The 15681-nt window shown below is 38.2% G+C and overlaps 1 protein-coding gene across 1 annotated transcript in view; it reads left to right on the plus strand.

Annotated features, from left to right (window-relative positions):
- The window catches only part of LOC122810356 (putative sodium-coupled neutral amino acid transporter 8), a 755867-nt gene that overhangs the window by 15682 nt on the left and 724504 nt on the right, over window positions 1-15681 (plus strand). The window contains exon 2 of the mRNA XM_044081937.1: window positions 6641-6793. Within this exon, the coding sequence (XP_043937872.1) occupies window positions 6781-6793 (13 nt within the window). The 5' untranslated portion in view covers window positions 6641-6780. The remainder of the gene's footprint in view (window positions 1-6640; window positions 6794-15681) is intronic.

A 15681-nucleotide genomic window follows, 5' to 3' on the forward strand; every position in this document is an offset into this window, starting at 1 on the left:
GGATTTAGGATCCACGGTTGATCTAGTAGATGAGGACAGAGGAAGGGGAACCAGACTTGTCGAGGTCAATATCGAGCAATGAGGATCACTTTGCTTTTCAACTGTTGTGCTTTCTTCAGAAATTGGGAGATGAGGGAAAGAGGAGGATAAGCATATAGTAGACCTGAGGGCCAAGCATGGATTAGAGTGTCTCTCAGTGACTATCCTCGAGGGGGGGATCAGGGCAAAATAGTTGCTGCACTTGTAATTGGTTGGGGAGGCAAATAGGTTGCAGCAAGGCTGGCCCCAGTGGTTGAAGATTATTGCCGCTATCATGGGAACTGCCGGGAATGTGCATTGCAGTTAGAAAGCAGTTGGAAGCTATCGCCCATTGCCATATTCTCAAGGCCTCTTGGCATAACAGGTAAGACGTGGTGCCCCCTTGCTTGTTGATGTACCAAACCACTGACATGTTGTCTGATTGGATTGCAATAATACCTGACAGAAGGATGGAATTAAATGCTTGCAGCACTAGTAGCACCTCCCTCAGTTCCAGGACATTGATATGCAAAAGGGCCTCTGTCTCCAACCAGGTGCCTTGGACTGAGTTTCCCTGACACAGCCCCCCACCCCATTAGGGAGGTGTCCATGGTCACTGGGGCTTTCGGCTGATGGGGACTGAAGGGGCGAGACCATTGTTGGGGATTTTGAGATGTCCACCAGAGTAAATCTTGCTTGCATCTCTGAGTTACACTTATCTGAAAAGACAAAGGATGTTGTAGAGGGTACCACTGAGTGAGAAGTAACTACTGAAGGAGCCTCATGTGGAATTTGGCTAGAGGAACAATGGTGAACAAGGCTGCCATTGACCCCAGGAGTTGGAGTATAGATCGAGTGGGAGATTTGTGGTGACAGAGCAGCAGTTGAACCTGTTGCCTTATTCTTTGAAGCCTGTGGTCCGGAAGAGATGCTGTGCAATTTCTCATGTCCAACAGTACCCCTATGAATTCCAAAGACTGAGCTGGGGTTGTTTTGGACTTCTCCCAGTTTATAGTGATTCCCAGGTGTTGTGCTGTGAGGAGAGTGTAGTGTAGGGCTTCTTCCAGTAGACACTTGGTGGGAGTGGTGAGGAGCCAGTTGTATAGTTATGGAAACTCCTGGAATCCTTGAAGTTGCAAGTGAGCAATAACCACTGCCATGCATTTGGTGAACACTTTGGGGGCAGAGCTCGAAATTGGTAGTGACTGGCTCCTATGTAGAAGCAGAGGTATCTTCTTGAGCATTTGTCCATTTTTATGTGGTAATACGCATCTTGAAAATCTACAGAGCACATCCAATCATCTTCTTCCAGGAGAGGAAGGATAGACTGAACCATGACCATCTGGAATTTCTCTGTTTTTACAAATTTGTTCAGTGTGCTGAGATCCAGAATTGGTCTTCAGTCCCCTGTCTTTTTTGGCACAAAAAAGAACCTTGAGTAAAAAATGGATCCTATCTGGTCTGGGGGACTGTCTGGATGACTTTTTTGTAGCAGCTTTTGAATTTCATGTGCTGCTGCTTCCCTTTGACTGGGTGGAATGTCAGGTAATACTCTGGATGAGATTGGGCAAAGATGGAAGGGGATGTGATAGCCTCTGGATATTATTCGTTGTACCCAAGAATCAGTGGTTATGTTTTGCCAGGCAGCGGGATACAAGGAAAAACAACCCCGACCGTTTCCAGAGGTGAGCAATTGGGCAATGCTTCAGGAGCACTGATAGGGTTGGCCAGAGAAAGAATCTCTGGAACCCCGGTTTTGTGGGCCTCCTCTGCCCCGAAAGGGGTGTCTTCCATTGGAGTTCCCCCCTCTGCCTCTAGGGGAGAACTCTGCACGTGCCTCATGGAAAGAGCCCTGTGATTTCTTGTGCCACAGCTTCTCTCTCCTCTGATTTCTGGAGTAGAATCGTTGAGGAGTGGGGTGTCTGACACCAATGGCAGAGAGGGTCTTGCCATCTTGTTCGCACCTTGCCAGCATATCTTTCACTTTAGGGCCAAACAAAGAAATGGCTTCGATGGGGATGTTCATGAAGGAAGCCTTAAAGGAGTCTGCAAAGGTGCATCCAGGCATGTTGTCTGGTGACTATACCCGTGCCTACCGCTCTAGCCGCTCCTTCCATTGTGTGAGAAATAAGACACATGGAAGAATTGGAAATGGACTCTAGGGTGGCTGCCTGAGAAGCTACATTGTCACGGACCTTGCCAGAAACAGCTCCTGCTAAGGTTTCAGAGAGTTGGTTGATAAGATCCCTCTGGAGCCTTGTAAAGTGTGCCAAATAGTTCAACGACCTTACTGCGAAGGTCGATGAAGCAAACACATGCTTCTCTAGTATGTCTATCACCTGGGACTCCTTGTTGGGTGGATGGACAGTTTGGCTCTCCTCTGCCAAATCCTTCTTAGTTGCAGCTGCCACCACCATGGCATCTATTGGAAGACCTTGTGACCAATGGGAATGCTGAGTTGGGGGAGATAAGATTTTTATCAGGCCTCTGTGATATCACTTCCATGGTGTCAGGAGCCTTCCATGCGGGCTAGATGATGAGCTGGATGAGCTCATTGGCCGGCGGGGTAACCCAGGAGGTAGGTGCCAGGCACGAAAGGCCTACAGGAAAACGGATTCCTCAGAGGAAGGATTAGAGAACTTCCAGTCACCCCTCTGCCTAAGGATCTCAAGGATGTCACCAAAGGACACCTCATCAGAGGGTGACCATGGGGACCCATCCCCGTCATCAAAGTTCGTATCTTCAGTCAACCACTCCTCAGTGGAGTCCATGTGCTTCCTCTTGCATGATGCTTTGTGGAGTACTTCCTCAGTGGGAGGTTCTGGGGAAGACTGCAAAAGTGGGTTTCTTGAGGAGGAGAAACCTGAGGCCCTTATGCCCATTGTCTGGCAGTTGTGACTTGTGAGAGTTACGGCACAGAGTGGGAAGAAGATTCTGACGTGGGGTTTGCCAGAGGAGGCAAGCACCCTCTCCATGGCCTGGAAGGCCAGCCGGCCTGCCCATAGAGGGATGGGACCCCGGAACTGAGCATGACAACCTCAAAACCAGGGTCACACCCCACCCTGATGAGCCAAACCCTAGACCAGGAGTCTCAAGAGGATTGTGAAGCATGAGAGAGGGAGGATTCCTGGAGGGTGCCATAGAAAAAAATCAGTGTGGAACCTAGAATGCCCTCTCCCACAGCACAGCCACTGGCCTGAGAAAGGCCTGATGCCCAGTGCACCGAGGGCCACAAGGATGACTCCGGTTCCAAAGTAAGAGCCACTATTGGAGTCTGAGGAAGGGAAGCTACTGCGGAAGTAATGGGCTTTGATACTTGGGTGGAAGTCGAAGAAGGAGTGTATGCTGGAGTTTGAGGAAATATACATTCACCTGAAGGAGGGAATGTGGATTTCAGCGGTTGAGAGAGACCTCTGGCCACAAGCAATTGGTTAACAAGCCGCAACATGTCTTGCTCAGAGAGGCTCCTGGTCGACCTCCTAGAGAAACCTGAGGGCGATTCTAGCTTTTCTAGAAAAGGACTATATTGGCTACCAACAAATGGATCCAAGGAAGGAGAGTACTTGGTCCTTGCTAGTTTGAGAGGTGCAGAGCCCAGAACCGAGGACATCTGCACTGAAGAGAATGGTGTGTAAGTAGTGTGCGCCGATGACGTCAGCGCCATAGAAGTTGAAGATATCTGCACCGTAAAAGCAAGTGTCTGCATCGATAGGTATGGTGCTGTTGAGGTAAGTGTCTGGACTGGTAACAATGATGGTACCAAAAAGGACTGCACCAAAGAACATGTCAGTGCTGAAAGTGTCTGCACCGTGAAGGACAGTAACGTCATACTTGGGGCAGAAGGGGATTGTACCAACGGTGCCAAAGGGGGCCATACCTGCATGGACGGTGCCAATAAGGGCTGTGATGGAACTGTCGGAGCCATATTTGTCTGCACCAGGAACTCCGGTGCCAGTGTCAATAAGGAGGACATGGCTGGAGCAAGAATTAACTGGGGTGGTGCCGAGCCTGGAGCCGACAGGGTCACAGGTGTCAAAGCTGAAGTAGTAGTCATTTTCACCTTCTTATGAGTCGACTCCTTACAATCTCCAAAGGGAGATGAAGTGAGCGATCTCGATAAGGAAGAGGAAAAAAGCCTTTTACGGGGTTTAGCGGGAGTGGGTAAGCCCTCTGACCCAGAAATAGCCTCACAGAAAAGAGATTTGAGAAGACCTTTCAAGATTAATTTGTGCTTTCTCTCGTTAAGAGTCCTGGTCAAAAAATTACTGCAAATCCCACACGGGTGATCCACAGTAAGGTGGGAGACATTCAAACAATAGACACATAAGTCATGGCCATCGGAAAGCAGTAACTTATGGCTGCAATCTTTACACTGCTTAAAATCAACACTACTTTTCTTATCCGACATAATGATGTGGAGAAGAAGAACAGTACCAAACATAAGAGGAAAGGCTTCCCAAAAGGGTAAGAAGAGAGAAGGAAGAAGGATTACCAATGATGGTAATGAAGAATTACCTCAAAGGTAAGAAAAGGGTAATGTAGAGAAATAAACTAAAGGGAGAGAGACTTAAGGATACGATAGAGTAGGAGAATAATACCAGAAACTATCTGAAAAACTTTAAAGTAGAAACGATATATAAAACTTTCAAAAAATTAGACAGCTGAAGAGAGTTGCTTGACACGGCTGTACAGCAATGTGGCAAACGAGATCTGAAGTAACAAGGAGCAGAGCATTCTGGGTAGGACCTTGGCTCGAGAGTTTTTGGCTGATGTGAGCTTGATATTTGGCCAGCTCGGTTCCGAGGATGGAACCGATAACCCATCAGTAATGAGTGAACGAAGATCAACAACACAGCTGGAACTATATGGTAAGACATAACTGCTTTTTCTCTACTGTACAGCCTATGATGACTAGTAAATTCAGACGTTTGCAGAAACTGAGGTCTGAGTGATTTATTTATTTTATTTTATTTTGCATTTGTTAACTGTGATTGTCTGATTGGGCAGGAGAGACCCTTTTCAAAGGAGACCCTGGGAGAAAAGTTCCATGTGACAACTTTAATAATATATAATATTATACAAACTTTACATGGCAAATAACAGTAGTAGTACATATTGTAAGAGTATGCAGGCTACATAGATGAATAAAACATAACATGTAAGTCTTTGCATACATAATTCACATCATCATTATACATCTGCAAAAATGCATTTGCATTTTAGCTTTTCATGGTGCATACAAGCATTTGTTTGAGAGTATATGCGCATTTTATCCTAGGGATGAACATTGGCAGATCCAGGATTGTCTTAGCTGCTGTTTGCAATATGCTTTAAAAGTTTGTAGATGTTTAGTTTGCTTAAGGGGGGTGGTGGAGTTCCAGATTTTGGAGACATAAGTGCTAGTGGCATATTTAGAGAGTCATTTTTGATACATTGAGATTTGTCTTCAGAGCATATATATATTTCTGCTTGGGTTATAGTACTGGATTAAAAATTTAAGGGCTGGACATTTGTCCAGGTTGTATATTAAATTGGGGACTACTGGAAGCTGGGATTGGTGAAGGATGTGGTGCACTTTATTCCAGTTTAGTAGTCTGAGAACTTGGCAGTGGTGGGAACAGTAAGAAAATTTGCAGCAAATTTTGTTATAACGTTTTTCGAATTATGTTTTTTTAAGTGGTGTCAGGTTTGTGATGATTTAAACTCATATAGATAAAGTGATGGTATGATATATAAGAGCATTTAATTCAGGAGACAGTACAAAATGTATAAGGGAAGGGCAATTAAAGATAAATCGCTGAAGAAGAGGATTAAGGGCAATATACTTTTGCAAAGCTATATGACTTTAAAGGAATGAAAATGTGTTATGTTCTGAGTCAGGGCATGAAAGAGAAAGAAAATTGAGAGTTTTTGGGGAAAAGGAGAAAAAAAAAACATCTAGTATAGTTCTCAGTGGCTCACTATTTAAGAACAAGACCTGTAACTGAGGATCAATGTACTGAAGTATTTGTTTAGTGAGGTAAGACATTAAAATGATGGTGCAGTAGGGCAAAATATTTATGTACATAGAAAAAGTACAGAATGGTTTTGCAGTTTTGTTCTTTTACATAAATGTTGCTTTTTCTGCTAGGAGAAGAGAAATGCAGGGTGCTGTGGTTATAGAATTCAAAGCTGAATGACCAGAGGGGCTTAAAAGAATTAAGAGATGACCAAGAAAAGGGTTTGCCATACTGTTGCTGAGGCTTTTGCCACATAGTGTTGAAGAGACATATACCGCAAACAGGCACTCAAAAGCCAGTAAATGAACAACCATTTGATTAGTTATCATATTTCATCAAATAAAGACTAAGACAACATTTTGTGACATACTTCACACATTATTAGCCTTATGGAATACTGAAAGACACAATATATTATATGCTACACTACTGGAAGGTTTGGGAAAGAGAACACAGATTTTTATTATTGGACAATAAAACAAAGGAAGCAGAAGAGAGGAGATGAGACAAGTTTAACAAAAATAGCTGACATTTTGAACATATTTATATCTGCAGTATTTAATGAAATATAAAAATATTTTATCAAGTCAGGAAGAAATTAAACTTTGCATTTTATATTTCAGGCCATTATAAGGCAAGCTTAATCCAGTCAAGAGGATTACCTTTACTTTCCATGTCAATATGGTCGCTTATGGTTTCCAGAATCATTGGTGGAAGTTACAAGAATCTTTAATATAGCAAACTGGTGAGCATAGAGAAAGGAATGAGAAAAAATGGTAAGCAGAGATGTATGTGAAAATAATTATCAGAAGGAAAATTTAAGATGGGTATAGTTAAGAGATAAACTTCTTAGACTGAGATTTTTTTAAAATTGAAATTGGGATTTATTATAAGAAGAAACTGGTGCAACTATTAAGGTAAGAACATGATAATCAATAAAAATGAACTATTTGGAAAGCTAGAATGAAGTAAGGAAAATAAAGAGAAAGTATTAATGATGTTGAATGAATTTCAGATGCCAGCTCATATTTGGAAGGGAACTCTTTTAAATGAATTGGGGATGCAATTGATGTAAACTGTTTATTAAAAAAATAGTTAACTGAGAAAAATATAAATAGTCTTGGAAGAAAGAAAATTCCAAGACCATGCTGTTTTCAATAAAAGGAAACAGAAAAAGATTTGTTTGGTTATGAATATGTGAAAACATAATGGACACACAGCAAAACAGAATGGATCTGGCCCTCTCCATGTAAAACATTCCTTTTTCAGATGTGGAAACAATGAGATATAAAGGTTATGGACTTTAACTTCTGCAGTAATTAAACCTGTATATTGGGTCTGCAAATGCCACTGCTGTTTGCATTGTAAAGGTTACAATATTTGTTTAGTATGGGGTTAATTAAGTGATTCATAGGATACAGTAATTGTAAGGGAGTGGGAGAAAACATGTAGAAAACCATGAGATGGTAAGGCATGTTCAAATGTTAGTTTCCTCATTTCTTTAAGTAGTTCTATTGCCATTTTTTATTTCTTTGTATAGCAGTAATGTAATGACACAGTAGTCAATTAATTTGAACAGGTGCTCTGTCAAAGATTTTCCAAACAAATATGAATTAGGATAGTGAGAAACACTAGATGGCTATTTTAATAAATAATTGTGATAACCTGATACAATACGACACAGTTGTTGAAAAAAAAGAAACGGTAATAAGGCTATGATGATTTTTGTTATAATGAGGTGATGGGTATTATGGAAAAAAGCATTTATACAAAAAGGTCTGGAGGAAGACCCATGAAAGAAAGGGCTCATGCCTTTGCTTACATTTACATTGCCACTGCTTCAAGTATTGCAGTTACAGTCCTCAAACTTTTAACTGGAGCCTGAAGGTAAGGTCATTACAGAGACAGTGGTATGCTTTTACATCAGTAAAGATTCTAGAAGTAGAGTGGAAATATTGTACTCAGAGTTCAAAAGTTATTAACATGCTAGAAAGTACCTTTACTGTAGATGATAATTAAGGAATACAAATTGTCAGATTGTCCTTTATCTCAGGCACAATGTGAAAGCTGATTAGTTCCTTTTTTGTGATGTCGTAGTAAACATATTCATTAAACCTAGTGAGTAACTGAACATGCAGTGACTTTCTTTCTGCACAACTCCCTTTATACAATAGATAAGGATGATGCAATCATTACCAATCTACAAATGTCTTGTGCATGTTATCATCTGAAAGACACTCTTTGAGATGGCAAGTTATATTTCTTAAACCTCTTTATTTTTTTAAACATTGTAGCAAAGGGCATCTATACTACATTCGGCATTAATGTACATTCATCACAAAAGTGTATTGCATACACCAATGAGTTATCTTCTTTGGCATATTAAAAGCATGTGAATCTTAAGTCTTTATCACATTCTAAACAGGAGAGTAAGTCTTGGTGTAGTAGAGTAAATTTGATGACAGCATCCTTGATATTCTTAGAATGCTACAGAATGGGCCAGGATTTGATTACCAGCATTACACACACACACACGCACACACACACATATTCTTTCATGCAGATGAACTGTCTGCAAACAATTATTCTTGAGAGTTCCGAGCATTTTTTACTGATAGAATTGAAACATTTAAAGATACAATGGTAAGAAGTTCAGTGAAAAAAATAAAGTTTCAAATTATGAGAAGTGATTAAGGGATTATAGTCATCCTAGCAGCCTTATTACTTAAATACATTTAAAAGAACAGTCTACAATTTAGTTTTATTTAAAGATTGCCAGTGCACTTTTTCTTAGGGCTAAAAGTTAATGTTTTCTGAAAGCATACAAGCTGTTTTTCCCATGTGGGAGGTAATGGAGATAAAACGATTAGACAGCAATCAGTTTAAGGAGGAGAGCAGGCTGTTACATGTGCTTTAGGTAAGGTAATGTCTGTGAATGCAGCTGTCAATTTAGGACTATTGTTCCTATCTTGGAGAGTTAAACTTTATTTTTTGAAGATGTATATAGCTTTGTGCCTTAGTTCTAAGTTACTAGTGGATGGGGTATTTAGAAAATGTCTTTATGTTTTTGTTTGAGAGTTTTCATTAAAACAAATTGTCTTAAAATATGACATAGGTTGAAATGAAGATGAAAAGAAACAGCTGTATAAAAGATCAGCCTGCTAAACATTGCTGTGTATGCAAGTTAAAAGCTGGAAATATACATTCAAAAAAGTATCATTTTATATTAGGTGGGAACAGTATCACTTTATCATAATGGTTATATTATCTTGGAATATAAATGGCCTCATGGGTATAGACAAAAATGAAAGAGTATTGAATTATATAAAGAAATGTATAGTGCAAATAACAAAGCTGCAGGAAACACATTTGGAAAGAAATGAGTATATGAATTTATCAAAGAAAGGATTGCAGGATGACTATTCAGAAGAAATTCAGGGACAAGGGAAACTGGGAGTAATAATAATACTGATTGTAAGAGGGTCTCCAATAGTGATAGAAGAGGAAAAAAGGCAATAATGGTAGACTTGTAGTAAGGGGTTATTGGCAAATGAGGAGGATTATGCTAGCATGTATTTATATTCCACCAAAAAGTGCTATTCCAGAGCTTAAAAACATTTTGAGAGAAATAACCAGCTTTCTGCATGGAATATTACTTATAGGTGAGGACTGGAACTTGATTTGTAACAGTGAAAATGTATTAGGGGAACTAGAAGGGAAAATATAGGGGGACTTAGAAGGGAAAATATAACAAGAAACAAATCTTATAGTTTTACAGATAAAGATAATAGAATATGGTACTGTTTGAGTATAAATATGCAATATAACAGCAAAACCAACCAAATTAAATCTGATAAACCCTATTTTTGATGTCTTTAGGACATTTTTTAATACGAACATGGACATAAAACTTTGGTTTGAATTGTTGGCTCCATTCAGTATTACAAGGAATTTCCCTGATAAGTTACACAGAAAGATATTTACTTCATGGGGAAATAGTAACTTAATGTGTTGGTTTCAATGTATAAAAAATCAGCAGGTTTTGGAAGCACATTTATTGTCAGCTTATGGATTAACTTCTAATGAGTGGTTAATATTGCAGAGTGGTTTAACATATACTAAGGATCTGTGTAGAACTGTAAATAATTCATCTTTTGAGAGTACCCCAAAATTCATAATTTGGCTGTTTGAAATTATTTACAACAGTACTAATAAAAAGAATGAGTTATCATACTTATATAATGTATTAATTCATTATAAAACATCTCCTAAAGCATCTTATTGGCAATATTTAAATAAAGGTATACAGACTCATCTATCAATACAAGATAAGGCAAATATTTTACTGTCAGTTAAACTAACATCACATTTACAATATTGGGGAATATTCCATTGGAAATATCTACATAGATCCTTTTTAAATCCTGAGAAAATTGCAAAAATAAGCTCATCTAGTAATATATGTTGGAGATGCCAAACATCAACTAATGCAGACTGGTCTCATGTTTTTTATGATTGTACCAGTATTAAAACATATTGGAATGAGATTAATATTTTTTTACAAGCGATATATACAGATACATTTGTACTGACAAAATCTTTAATTTTATTAAATGTAATTAAAAATCCCCACTTGAAGAAAATGGACTTGTATTTACTATGGACACTACTAGCAATAGCTAGAAAATGTATAACCAGAAAATGGAAATCCAGCTCAGTGCCTACTATGGAGGAATTTCTATGCCTACTTAAGAAGTCTGTAATAATGTAGATCAAAACTAAAGAATTAAGAATCCATCCTAAGCCATTAGCTAATAATCCATGGAGAAACGTTTTGACTTTGATTGACACCTTGCAATTGGAATCAGACTCTCCCTGATAATATACATACAATGTACCAGTATTACTGTTTATATTTGGATCAGTTGTTATCTTAATCTACTTGACAGACTAAATGTAAATATTGTACATAGTTAAGTATTTTATTTAATATAAACAAACATAATTATACTAAATCTTCAAAATAAAAAATTGAGTAAAAAAATATATAATGATAGGGTAGATTTCTGAAGAAAGTTATGAAAATATTTGGCATAGAAGACATTAATTCAGTAGCCGGAACTCAGACAGAATTTAGATTCTATTCCCAAAGGTACAGTAACTGAGACTGGATAGAAATTATGTTTCACAGGAACATGTGCATTTAATTGAAACTTTGCCATACAGACAATAACTATTTCAGAGCATGCACCAATACTAAGATAAAATAATGTGTAATTTGTAGTTATTATAGAAGAGAAATTTTTCTTCAGAAGTTATAGCTAGTGAATGGGATAAAATGGAAATGCAGTTTAAAATAAGGTAGAAATAAAAGAGAAAAATATGGTTAAGAAATAATAGGAATTATTTAGAGAGGCTGAAAAAGTTATTGTATTACAGAATAAGGGGAATCTCAGTTGCAAGAAGATGTGCAACAGGAGATTGTCAAACAGAAAATAAGGGCATATTTAGATAATATGCATAAGTTTAGAAAGGATGTTCTTAAGCAACTATTTTTTGATAACACCATAGAAGAAAAACCTTTAGCACAATGACCTTTACAACAAAAAGTAGAAAGGGTTGTCACCAAACCTAGGGAGCCTATTACAACAAAAATGACCAGAGATCCTGTAGAGGTACTACATATATTTCATAAATTTTATGAACATTTGTATAAACCAGAGAAATGTGAAAATCAAGAACGTGCACAAATGGAAATATTTATGCAAGACTTAATTATGCTAATGTTAGAAGTAGATGAGGCTCAACAACTAACATCAAGATATATAATCAGTCTGCAGGAAAGTCTTCAGGAACAGATGGTATTGCTGTGGAAGTTTGGAGGTTAGTAGGGAAGAAAGTGATGAAGATCTGAGGGATCTTACTTAACAGCTTTTTAAAAAGAGGGGAAGCAGCAACATCTTGGATGAAAGCTGTGATGGCTGTATTACATAAAGATGGTAAAGACCTATCAGGCACCTCTTCATATGGACCCATTTCAATTTTAAGCCATGATTATAATGTATTTATGTCTATACTAGCCAAAACAATGGTAAACGTGTTGCCAAAATTGATAGATATGATTCATTGTGGTTTTGTAATGGGGCAAACATTTGCCAATATCAATAGAACAGTGATAAATTAGAGGGGAAATAGAATATAAGAAAATACCACTGTTGGTTGGTCTTGATGCAGAGAGAAAGCATTCCACAGAGTAAGGTGAAATTTTATGAGTACAGCAGTGGAAGCATTGTATTCCCTGATACAATAATAAGGTTATTTAGGAGGATAAATGAAGGATTGGAGACAAGAATTAAAGTGGAAAAATTCCTCTCTGATAAGTTTTGCTTGGCTTGAGAAACCAGATAGGGTTGTTGTCCACTTTCTCTTTGTTATTTGCTTTATAATTAGAATCATTGGCAAAGAAAATAAAGGATTCAGAAATTCAAAGATATATTGGTATGGTAATCAAGAAAAGTTGACTTTATTTGCATTTGATATTGTTTTGTACCTGATAAATCCAAGAAAGAGCATTTCACTGCTGTGGAACATCCCAGACATGAATTGATTCAGCAACACCCATATTTATGGGAACACAATAAGTTGAAGTATTTAAGTGTATGGATTAAAAATGTTTCTGTTATGACAGCTAAGGATCTGTGTGAAGAGACTAAGAAAAAAATAGTACAAAAGCCAAGAAACTGTAAGCTGTTTTTTATGGATATGCATAGTGAGATATAAACAGTGAAAATGTTTTTAGTCCCTTAAGTTTTCTATATAGGTCAGGCATATTTTTATCAACAAGAGGAGAAGTTGTGGATGATAATAAAGTGTTGAAGGAATTTATCTCGGAGAAGAAGATGGCAAAAGTTAAATGGGATAAGCTGATTATTCTAGTAGAACAAGGTGGTTTAGGATTATATGATTTGAAGGAGTACTTTACACAGTTAAGGCTCATATACATAAAACAAGCAGAATGTTATCAAGCAGAATGTTATAATTCAAAGTGGAAATGAATGATGCTGAAAAAGGGAGAAAGTTGAATTATTAAGGAGAGAGTAGGATTTTGGATGCAGATCCTTAAGGAGAATAATAGCAACCACACAGAATGTCATATTCATAAAATAGCAGAAAATATTCTGAGAACTAAGCCAACATGAGAATGGAGAAAGGAGGTTTTGCCAGTAGGAACAACTGCAAGTAAGGGTACATAAAACAGGTAAGAATGGGCAGAAATTTACTCATGAAAACTGGCAAAGGAACCAAGGTATTGGGGGAAAATAACCAGAGTGAAAGGCAATAAGGTGGGATAAGGCCAAGAAGAAATTTGGACTGCAGGCTATAGACTCCCTTCACTACCAGGGAGTGATATCAGAGTACAGGCAGAGAGAAAGAGATAGGGGAGTCAAAGTGAAAGACCTGCTCTGGTAGAGTTATCAGCTGAATCTAGAACAGAAGCTTCTAATAAAAAGGGATAATTAGTAGGGCATATACAATACTGCATGATAACTATAAGAATCAGTCAGAGGAAGTTAGAAAAGATTGGAATAGAGACTGAAAAATCTGATTGCAAAGGAACAATGGGAGGACATATGTATGGCTCCGAAGTATGCAACAAAACTCAGAAGGTATAGAATGTTTGTTTGGAAGTGTTTTTATCTGTATTTTTATACTCTAAGCAGATTTCACAAACTTTTTCTGAGGTATGATGGGGAAGAAATGGGTAACTGGGAAAACATATTTTGGGAGTGTAATGAGTTGGCAGATTTTAAAACTTCCCTATGGAGTACTTTTGTCAGAAATATTGGGTGAGCAAATGGATGGAACTAAGGAGTGATTCTTTTGAGCTGGTACAAAGGATCTGAATTGTCTAGCTATAGTACGGCTTTATTAAGTTTAATTGTGTTGACAGCTAAAAAGGAATCACTGTAAAATGGAACTCAAAGTTTAAATAACTGTATCTGAAGTATTGAATATTGTAAGAGATACAAAAGAACTGGAAGAGAAGTATTTAGAAAAGGGAAGGAGTAAGTTACATAGAAGTAAATGGAAATTATGGGAACAATATATGCAGAATAATACTCAGAAAGAAGAGTGAGGTTTAAAGGAAAGCAAACATTGATCAATTTATCTAATGCTGGACTGATGCTACATATTAATAGAGAAATATATGTGACGTATAATGTATGTAAATGGAAAAAATGGTAATATGGTTTGTTTTCAATTTCACTTCTATTAATATATGCTTGCTTATCTCTTAAGTGATAATTTCAAAAAGGTGTTAAAAAAGAACACTAGTAAGGCTTGTAATGTAGTTTAGGTTTAAAATAATGTATGGCCCAGAAGTAAGACATGACTTAAGCAGGAAGGAAAAGCAAGCAAGCAGTTTCACGTTTCCTTTCCTTCTTTTTTTTTTTTTTTGTAAAAATCTTGCTATGATATTGCTTCCCTTTCTTTGGCCTATCAGATCCTTTGTTCTTTCCTTTCCTTTCCTTCCAAGGGCAACATGCAGGCATCCCTAGTTGAAAGCCATACATTCCATTTGTTTTCATCCAGGGAATCTTACTATCCCATTGGTTACCCTAGAAGGTGACCGTCTGGTGTGAGGGAGTGGGCCACATGCTGATTCTGCTGCACTCTGCTTTCTGGTCTAACCCCATTCTGGTAAGTAGCTTGTTGTCTTATCAGTGACTGCCTGCCTGAGGAGAGACATGCATGCTTCCACACATGCCTAGTTACCAGACTCATTAGTTTGCTCTCTTTTGTATTTACATGAGCTTGCTTTACCTCTTCTACAAGTGATCTCTCACTCACCAGTACAAGTTTCTAATGTGGTGGGCTGAGCTGTCTACCTCCATTAGGATGGGTGGGACTGGCAGTGACCCCTTGAACTCATCTCTCCCTCCCTTCTGGGCCCCTTCAGAGCCTGTGCCACAAATCAAACATGGGTTGCCTGGGTCATAGTTGGGAGGTTATTCCTCTGTGCTCTGGAACCAGGCCATTTCCACATTTACCTTGTCAGTGTAGACACGCAGAATATTAAAGAGCAAGGTTCAATACTCTAGGAATTTTCACTCTGTCCTATTTGTAATTATAAGAGGTAGGTGAATGACACTATATCTCATCCCAAGCATTGGTGATTTTAAGTTGCAATCCTTTTCACAAGTGACCTGAAAAGAAGTTACAAATATGAATACAAAGCTTCCTGATTTCAATTCTCCTGATGTTTGTCATCCTAGGGCTACGTGGCAGTAAACACTTAGTGATAAGCAATCAGACTAAACTATGATGAAATAAAGTAAACAAATAAGCATGACAGCTAGATAGAATGCATCCTATAGATACAAGGTGTTGTCTCTGAAATCTGGGACTGTGTTGGTGATAAGCAATCCAGACTGAACTATGATGAAATAAAGTAAACAAGCAAGGAAGCTGGATGGAATGAATGCTGCAAATACAACCAGTGGCCTTTGAAATCTGGGACTGTGTTGGCGATAAGCAATCCAGATTAAACTATGATGAAATAAAGTAAACAAAGAAGTGTGACAACTGGATGGAATGCATACTACAAATACAAGGGGTGATCTGTAAAATTTAGGACTCTGTTGTGAATGGATGGCTCATC

The sequence above is a fragment of the Protopterus annectens genome, chromosome 8.part1, assembly GCF_019279795.1.
Source record: "Protopterus annectens isolate FY-2018-M chromosome 8.part1, PAN1.0, whole genome shotgun sequence".
Taxonomy (NCBI): domain Eukaryota; kingdom Metazoa; phylum Chordata; order Ceratodontiformes; family Protopteridae; genus Protopterus; species Protopterus annectens.